The sequence below is a fragment of the Benincasa hispida genome, chromosome 6 (genome assembly GCF_009727055.1).
Source record: "Benincasa hispida cultivar B227 chromosome 6, ASM972705v1, whole genome shotgun sequence".
NCBI classification, from domain to species: domain Eukaryota; kingdom Viridiplantae; phylum Streptophyta; class Magnoliopsida; order Cucurbitales; family Cucurbitaceae; genus Benincasa; species Benincasa hispida.
This window is the reverse complement of record NC_052354.1, coordinates 4,655,874-4,665,181: the sequence shown is the minus strand read 5'-3', so window position 1 is coordinate 4,665,181 and position 9,308 is coordinate 4,655,874. Positions and strand designations below refer to the sequence as shown.

General features: G+C 29.4%; 1 protein-coding gene across 1 annotated transcript; it reads left to right on the top strand.

Moving 5' to 3' along the window:
- Positions 1 to 222: 222 nt before the first annotated feature.
- Positions 223 to 5,705, top strand: LOC120080146 (endoglucanase 9-like). The gene is made up of 6 exons (XM_039034714.1): positions 223 to 501; positions 1,166 to 1,669; positions 3,256 to 3,405; positions 3,486 to 3,597; positions 4,296 to 4,459; positions 5,168 to 5,705. Exons 1-6 carry the CDS (start codon positions 283 to 285, stop codon positions 5,492 to 5,494), a joined length of 1,476 nt encoding a protein of 491 aa, XP_038890642.1. The 5' UTR covers positions 223 to 282; the 3' UTR covers positions 5,495 to 5,705.
- Positions 5,706 to 9,308: the final 3,603 nt, after the last annotated feature.

Genomic DNA, 9,308 nt, shown 5'->3' with positions numbered 1-9,308 from the left:
TCCATAGTTGAACATGATTTTTGGTACAAGAAAAAGAAAAAAAGGGAAAGTTTTAATTTAGAAAGAAGCATGCAAATTTCAAGAGATATATATTATAAATCACTATTCTTATTGACTTGCAACACAAAAGCCTAAGATTGCGCTAATGAAAAATCATGTAACTGAATATCCCCACTTCACTTTTTTTTAAAATCTCTATATAAACCAATATTCTCTTGGTATCAATTTCAATAATCCAAACTAAAATATTTCTCTAGTTATTTCTCAGCTCTCTTCTTCCCCATGGCTGCTGCCATCACAAATTCTTCAACTCTCTTCTTCTTTTTCCTCCTCTTGCTTTCATTCTCATTGGTCGATCACACTCGAGGTGACCCGAATTACAGAGATGCCTTGTCTAAGTCGATATTGTTCTTTGAAGGACAACGCTCCGGTAGGATTCCGGCTAACCAACGGATCACTTGGAGGTCCAACTCTGGCCTTTATGATGGTGAACTAGCTCATGTATGTGTTAATCATAATATTTCACAACTTTATTGAGTCCATTTAATAATATTTATACTCGTTTCTTGTTTCTTGTTTTTTCTTTTACACTATTCAACATTCTTTTCTTTTAAAAACTTTTGGTAGTAATTCTTTATTCTTACTTTTGGTAACTTCCTTTTTTCCCTCTCTCAAATTTTTTTTTAAAAAAAACAAAACTAACATAAAATTAATTTTACAGTAGAAATAAAATAATAATTATCTCAACATTTTCATAAGTGCATATTTAAGAGTTTCAAAATCATTTTTAATTATTCAAATTTTATTCCAGGTTTAATTTTACATTTTAATCACATTTTTCATATTATTAAAGTGATTTTGAATAATCTAAAATATTTTTTTCGTGTGATTCTAAAAATACCAAAAATAATTTTAATTATTTTAAAATTACTCCATCTAAACTATTTAAATATTAAGTAGACATTTTAAAGAAAATTAGAAAAAAACAACCCAATCAAATCTTTATTTTTTAATTTAAAAAATCCATGAAATGTCCTCATAAATTCCACTTTAGTATTATTATTTAAATTTTAATTATTAAACAGTGATTTCCCCCAGTAAATTAAAAGTTGTTTATATTTAAAAAGACCCCATAAAAGAAATAGAATTGTTTTGTAATTGTTAGGTGGATTTAACCGGCGGCTACTACGACGCCGGCGACAATGTGAAATTCAACCTTCCAATGGCATTCACAACCACAATGCTTTCATGGGGAGCACTCGAGTACGGCGCGCGTATGGGCACAGAATTACCCAACGCACGCGCCGCCATCCGTTGGGCCACCGATTACCTTCTCAAGTGCGCCACCGCCACTCCCGGCAAGCTCTACGTCGGCGTCGGCGACCCCCACGTCGACCACAAGTGCTGGGAACGACCTGAGGACATGGATACTGTTAGAACCGTATACTCTGTTTCCGCCGGGAACCCTGGATCCGATGTTGCCGCCGAGACCGCTGCCGCACTCGCCGCCGCATCGCTGGTGTTCCGCCGGGTTGACCGGAAATACTCCCGGGTACTATTGGCGACGGCGAAGAAGGTGATGCAGTTTGCTTTGGAACATCGTGGGTCGTATAGTGATTCGCTTTCCTCTGCTGTTTGTCCCTTTTATTGCTCTTATTCTGGATATAAGGTCAGCTAATTTTCTTTTCTTTTCTTTTCTTTTTTTCCTTTTTTTTTTTTTTTTTTTTNTTTTTTTTTTTTTTTTTTTGAGGAATTTTCCATATTGTTTATGCTAATATTTTTTGTTTTTAAAATAAGTTAAATACTTGGCTTACTTTGACAATTATTTAGACTTTAATGTTTTGTTTTTGGTTTTTTAGTTTAGTTAAAGTCAAGCTTACTTTTCTATTTTTAAAAAATAATTTGCATCTTCCCCGATACAATGGTTTAGTACCAAAACTCTATAAACGAAAACAAATTTTTAGAAATTATTTTTATAAATTTCAAATATTTATTTGATTTTTAAAAATATCAAGAAAGAAAATAGATGAGAAAACAAATAATTTAAAAGTAAAATAACGTTTATAGACTTTACTTTCAAAACTAAAAACAAAAATCATACTTATTAAAGTCCCTTTTGGTAAGCATTTAATTTTTGTTTTGTTTTGTTTTTTTTTTTTATTTTTAAATTAAGTTTATTCCATCAATATTTCTTACCATGGTTGAATTCTTAGCTAAATTCTAAAAACAAAAAAACTGTTTGAAAGCTATTTTTTTTAGTTATCAAAATTTGGCTTGATTTTTTTAAATCATTAATGAAAAATAGATAATAAACGAAGAAATATGGTCTAATATCTATAAGCTTAATTTTAAAAAACAAAAACAAAAAATAAAATGGTTAACAAACGGGGCCTAGACATAACTTTAACTTTTTCAAAGTTAAACTTATAAAAACTATTCATTTTTTAATTATTAGAATGAGTCTAAATTGTATTTTGGTGCATTTGCTTTCAATTTTCCTTTCTTTTAGCATTTAAACTTTTAAATTGTGATCATTTGATCTATATTTGGAAAAATGTTAACATAAATATGGAAACACTTCATTACATATTTATCTCATATTTTAAGAAATTTACTGAATGCCATGCTAAATTTTCATTTAAAAATGAGATAAAAATAACAAACTGTCACTTTTTAAAAGTACATAAATCATTGAGCAAAATATAATGAACAAAATAGTATTTAATCCCTAAAAAAATATTAATTAGGCTACATCTTCAAATTTAGTGGTTTATTTATGTTTTAGGTTAAAAATAACTTTTAGTTCCTAAACTTTCATATAAGTAATAATTTAGTTCTGAATTTTGGTTTGTAACGATTTAGTCACTATACTTTTGATTTTGTAACAATTTAGTCCTTAAACTTTACTATGTAACAATCTAATCCTTTAATATTAAAATTTGTAACGATTTAGTCCCTAGTATGAAAATTAATGTTAAGATTAATGAGATTTCATGCATAACCATTGAACTAATTAGAAACTCAATATTTTTACAAAATATGAAGTTTACAACATAAAGTACTAAAATTGACATCTAAATATACTAAAGTTTAGAGATTAAATTGTTAAAAAGTTGAAAATATAAGGACTAAATCATTGGAAACCAAGGGTTAGAGGTTAATGTGTTACTTTCATGAAAGTTTAGGGACCAAAAGTATTTTTTAACCAAAATTTTAATATATGATATTAAAAATGTATTTGATATATGAAAATAGGATGAATTGGTGTGGGGAGCAACATGGCTTCTAAGAGCAACAAATGATGTTCAATACTTCAATTTGTTGAAGTCATTGGGAGGTGACGATGTGACTGATATCTTTAGTTGGGACAACAAATATGCTGGTGCTCATGTCCTTTTGTCTAGGGTAAATTTGATTTATATCCCTCTTTTAATTTCACTCTAAGAAAACTGTGTTTGAATCTTGTGGTTTTTTCGTATGTATAGCGAGCGTTATTAAACAATGACAAGAACTTTGATTCATACAAACAAGAAGCCGAGTCGTTCATGTGCCGAATTCTTCCAAATTCTCCCTACTCTAGTACTCAATACACTCAAGGTACGCAACCAAAATATCAACATATACCAAACAACTTGAGCATAGTTCGATCAAGTATTCATATATTTAGCATATAATTATAGTAAGTTGTAGAAATAAAAACATATTTGAGAGTGATTTTGAAATGATTTCAATCAAGTTTGTCAAATTTAAAATTCACTTTGAAATTAATTAATATGATTTTCATAAGATCAAAAATCGATTATGAAGTATTAACAATACATGTTGTTTGGAGTGATTTTGGAGGTAATAAATGTATTTTTAGCCTTTTCAAACGTTACTCTTTGACTGTCGTTTTAGTAGATTTTTGTACGGATAGTTCATCCTCAAACTCCTAAATGATTAATGATCTAATCCAAAAAAATATATTAAATCTAATCTTTTATTCAGGTAAAAAACTCATGGATTACTATGTATGTTTATTGTAGCCCTAACACGATAGTCATGTCTATCATGATCTTCATTTTTCTCACACTATGTAGTGTTTTCGTCATGAATATTACAATGATGTGGAAAAAAATGAAGATCACGATAAATATGATCGTCGTTTAAGACTTTCATAAATATAGTCATCCCTAACACGATAATATATAAAAAGCGATAGTACTTTTTGGTTTAAGGCGAGAATTTTATAGTAATTTGAAAATAAGATAAGAAGAGATATTTGAATTTGAATTGAATTTTGTTATGTTTTGTAGGTGGGTTGATGTTTAAGTTGCCAGAAAGTAACCTCCAATATGTGACATCCATAACGTTTTTGCTCACCACATATTCCAAATACATGTCCGCCGCCAAACACACATTCAACTGCGGCAGCCTTATTGTCACTCCCGCTTCCCTCAAGAACCTCGCCAAGAAACAGGTAATAGCCAAAACGCCGTCGTTTCTATAAACTTCATTTCATAATAATTTCAAACTAATTAATAGACATTAAAGCAAAATACCGAAAGTGAGTATTTAGTGTAAAATTTATGTTAAAAAACATAAATCTTGAAAATTATAAACTAAATCGAAACAAAACTCAAACCTAAAGAGTTTGACATTTTTAACTTAGAAATTGAATTGATATCAAACTCAAATTTTGGACTAATTGTATAACATCTTGAAATCTAAGGGCTAAATAGAAATTAAAACCAAAATTTAGATACTAAAAAAAGATAATTTTTTTCTTCAAAATATATTCTATCTTGTGAAATTTCTCTAAATCTCTCTCTAGAGACTACTAATGAGAAAACAATATAAGTTGAATAACATTCGGTAAATTTGGTGATATTGTATAGCTAAATTTGAAATTATCCAAATGGGTGTTTTGGTTGAAAAAGTTCAAGGACCTCACAACTAAAAAAACATCAATTTTATGTTCAAAATTAAGTTGAAGCTTTGTGCACCCTCCTCCTACCCCATTAAAAATTGTCACGTGACAATTATATATATAAAAAATAATTATTAAAAAATCATTTTACACTTTATAACTTCAACTTCAAAATAGTTATTTAAAAAAAAAAACCGACATAACTTGAGGGGTATTTTCAGATTCATATTTTTCTTTGTTTTGGGTTATGAAATCCAGGTGGATTATATATTGGGAGTGAACCCATTGAAAATGTCATACATGGTGGGGTTTGGAAAAAGCTTCCCAAGAAGAATTCACCATAGAGGATCTTCGCTGCCTTCCAAGGCCAGCCACCCTCAGGCCATTGCCTGCGACGGCGGCTTCCAACCCTTCTTCTACTCCTACAACCCCAACCCCAATATCTTAACTGGCGCCGTCGTGGGTGGCCCCAACCAAAACGATGGCTTCCCCGACGATCGCACCGATTACAGCCACTCTGAGCCTGCCACGTATATCAACGCTGCCCTCGTTGGCCCTCTTGCCTTCTTCTCCGGCAAGAAATGATTTGATATTACATGTCAGAGTTTAGATATTTATAGTTTCTTTAAAGTTGAAAGTTCGATCTTTCATCGTAGTAGTAGATGAATATATATATATAGCTAGATTGATCCCCAAAGGGTGGATGGTAATCAGTCTTTTCCCTCTTTTTCTTTAGAAGTATTTTAATTTGTAGCTTGTCATTGTTTGTCCTACCACCAAAAAGGAATGTAACAAAAATGGCAAATCAAATCGAATTAAATTTTACTTTTTCAGTTTTCTTTCTCCTTTTATTCACTTGAAAAAATTATTTTTTTCGGCCATCGTTAAAATTAATGGTATGTCATTTTTTTTTATAAGTTTGCATCCTTTCAATTTTACGAGTTGCATTATTACATGAATGTATATGTCTTTTATAATTTTAAACAATTTGAAGAAGGGACGTGACTATTTAAATTACCCTGAATCAGTCTATAAATATACATTTTCTTCAATAATGGGTTTTCACTTGAATAAAAAAACATTTTTGTTTTATAAGACTTTTTCTCTCATTTAAAAATTTGTTGACCTTTGATCGACTCCACAAAGTAGAGTTCGTTGGATCGTATAGATGTTGCTTCCATAAAAAAAGTTAATTCTATCGATCAACTCAAGTACTAAAGTGAGTATATCAACAACTAATAAATCAACATGGAAAATAACAAATAAGAAAATGGATGACAATGTGATCTCATTTTGCCAAGCGTAACTCATTCTTTTTAGGACATCAACATAACCGAACTCCTTAAAGAATTCAACTCATAATAAAACGTTGAGATAGATGTAACATTAATTATTCTAGAAGTTTCTATTAAAGTATGTATAATAGATTTTTCTAGAAATATGTTGAAATATGTAAATATATATCTCAAAGAAAACATCTAGAAATATCCTAGAGTTTCTTTAGGCTCCAAATAACTCTAGATCAGAATTCATTTAGATAAGTATAATTTCATAGAATTATCTAGAATTAGTTAGATATAAATAAAGTCAAAATCTTATTTCAAATGTGGTCCCATATGTGAGCCGCAAGTAAAGTTAGATAGAAAAGTAAGTGAGTGTCATGAGAGTAAAAAAGTAATCTCTCAAAATTAAAGTGACCATCTTTGTTTTTTCTTAAATAAAAGTTTATTTCTTTCAAGATTGTCTCTCTTCCCTCTGTCCAAATTTCTTCGATATAAAAGGAATAAACAATAACTTGATTGTTTAATAAGATAATATAAAGAAATAAAATTAGCAAGAGAAAAAAAAAACACACTAAGTGAGAAATCTGGAAAATAATGTTCTTTACCCCTTGTGACAATCTCTAAAACAAGTTTCAAACTTGGTTTAAAATGCAAGATAAACTTACCCAAACCACACTTTTTGTAAGGATACAAGTTGATTCAACAACAAATTCATTGTTCTCATTCAAACTTTTATGAAAGAATGAGATCAAAGAAAAACTTTTTGATACAATGCCTTTTAAAACAACAATGGTGAAATAGTGACTTTCATATTATCTATGTTAAAATAGAAAGTAACGTTAACTAATCCAAAAACTTCTTGAAGCACTACAATATGATTTACATATAGAAATTAGACTTTTCTAAAATATGTAAATAAATGTCTAAAAAAATTCTAGAAATATCTTAGACTTTCTTTAGGCTCCCGGGAATTATTATAATTCCTTTAGATAGATATAAACTTCATAGAAATATATAGAATAGTTTAAATCCTAGAAGAGTCTAGAAAAATCATGTAGCTTAAGCTTAAGGATATCATATCTATAAATAGGAGTAATATTCTCATTTATAGAATAAGAAAACAAAATAAGAAAGAAAGAGCCAATGTTATTTTATATAATCTTAAAGAGTACTTAGTTAACATATAAGTGAATCATGTTGTTTAAGCAATAACTAAGGATAAGATTAGCTGCCTTATCCAGTGATACTATGGATACGACCCACCTTGTAATCATTAAAAACAACTAAATCCAAAACATTCATGTGGAGACATGTGAGTGAGACTATCCTATATAAAGAATTGAGTTTAGTATTTCTAAATGTTATTATCATTGCTTATTATAATTATGCTTTTTAAAATTTTAAATTCAAAATCTCGATATATGGATGACTACTGTTTTAAAAAAATTTACTATTCGGATATCTAAAAATAATTTTTAGAACTATAATTTAGATAATATGCAACACATATTTGTGAAACTCAACAAATCAAAAAACTTAAACATAATTTGGATTGTCACTAAAACAAACTTCAATTTTTTCAAAGAAAAATATCCCAATTTACACCTAGGTTTAAGTGTCCAAATAAATTATCCAATCATAACTTGTCGTGTGTCATATATATATGTATGTATGTATATAATTTTTTTTGTGTGTGCAATGAAAGTGCGGTAGATAGAGAAAAGTGTATCTTGAAATGTACTAAATATTGATTTTTATTTTTTTTCAAGGACGATTCTTTCTCGAGCGCCTTTATGTTTTTTTGATCAATATATGAATTCTAGCGGTATACTCATGTTAGAGCACATTATCATCGTTTTAAGGGACATCGTGCTGGAGATGAACTTCTCTGCCTGACAATGACTTATCTCTAACTCTATGACATGGCCCGACATGACTCACTTTTTTCGTGATTTTTCCATTTAGCATTGTCTTGCGTGAGGGAGGTCCATCCTAGCTTGATGCCTTTTTCCAACCGTATCTCGATTTCAAAGAAAAAGCGTGATGCATATATTAAACATAGTAAAAAGCCCATTTCAATGTAATATAATTCAAAGAGAATATCTCTGACCTATGAGTGTTCAAATAACCCGACAACCCAAACAACTCGGACTACCCAACCTAAGATGTAAGAGTTGGATTAAGTTAGTTTTGTTCTTGGGTTAATTTATTTGTTTGTTGGGTTGAGTTGGGTAAAAAAAATTAGGTTGACCCAACCAAACTGAATCATACATACATACATATACATACAAACACACACACACACACATATATATAATATGTTTCTCTTTGTTTAAAGTTTGATTACTTTGTATTAATTAATTTGTGATAAAACTATTATGATATTTGTTTTTGTTTAAAATTGGAAATAAATATCATAGATATTTAGTGTTTAGAATTTGAATATCATGAGACTTTGGGTAAGTCATGTGTTGTCTATAAATTTACATATTTTTAATTAAAAAGAAAAAATAAGTTATAATCCGACAAAAATAAGTTATAATCCGACAACTCAATCTAATTTTGATTAGGTTGGGTTGGAGTATTTATTTGGGTTCTCTAGGTGGCCAACCCAACCAATCAAAATTTTAAGTTGGTCCAAAAAACACCGTCAAGTCTATCTAACCCATGTACACCCCTACTTTGATCCAATGACATAATCCAATGCGAGATCATTTTTTTCACAATTTTTCTATTCGAAATCACCTCCCATGAGAGAGGTCCAACCCCAATCGATGTTTTTTCCATAGTCCTCTCCTTTGAAACCATGTTGTCAGTTAAAACACTTATAGTGCATTATGATGTAAACATAATATTAGAATTTGAACTTTTGTAGGGGTGGGTAAAAAAACCATAAATGTGCTCGAAAATGGCAAGAGTTATTTTCAAATATAGAAAAATAAATCAAAATATTTATAAATGATAGTAAAATATCACATTTTATATATGATAGATCACGATATATTGCTGTTTTTTGCACTCTATTATAAATAAATTGTGATATTTTGTTATTATATATATATTTAGTAATTTTGTCATTTGAATCGGAAAAAAAAAGTCAATTTTTGTTTTGTTTT

What these genes read in the sequence shown, in the direction of transcription:
- LOC120080146 (XM_039034714.1), top strand. Translation starts at nt 283, where the DNA reads ATGGCTGCTGCCATCACAAATTCTTCAACTCTCTTCTTCTTTTTCCTC. An exon ending in ATGATGGTGAACTAGCTCAT is followed by an intron (nt 502 to 1,165) that starts GTATGTGTTAAT and finishes TGTAATTGTTAG; the next exon opens with GTGGATTTAACCGGCGGCTA. An exon ending in AGAACCTCGCCAAGAAACAG is followed by an intron (nt 4,460 to 5,167) that starts GTAATAGCCAAA and finishes TATGAAATCCAG; the next exon opens with GTGGATTATATATTGGGAGT.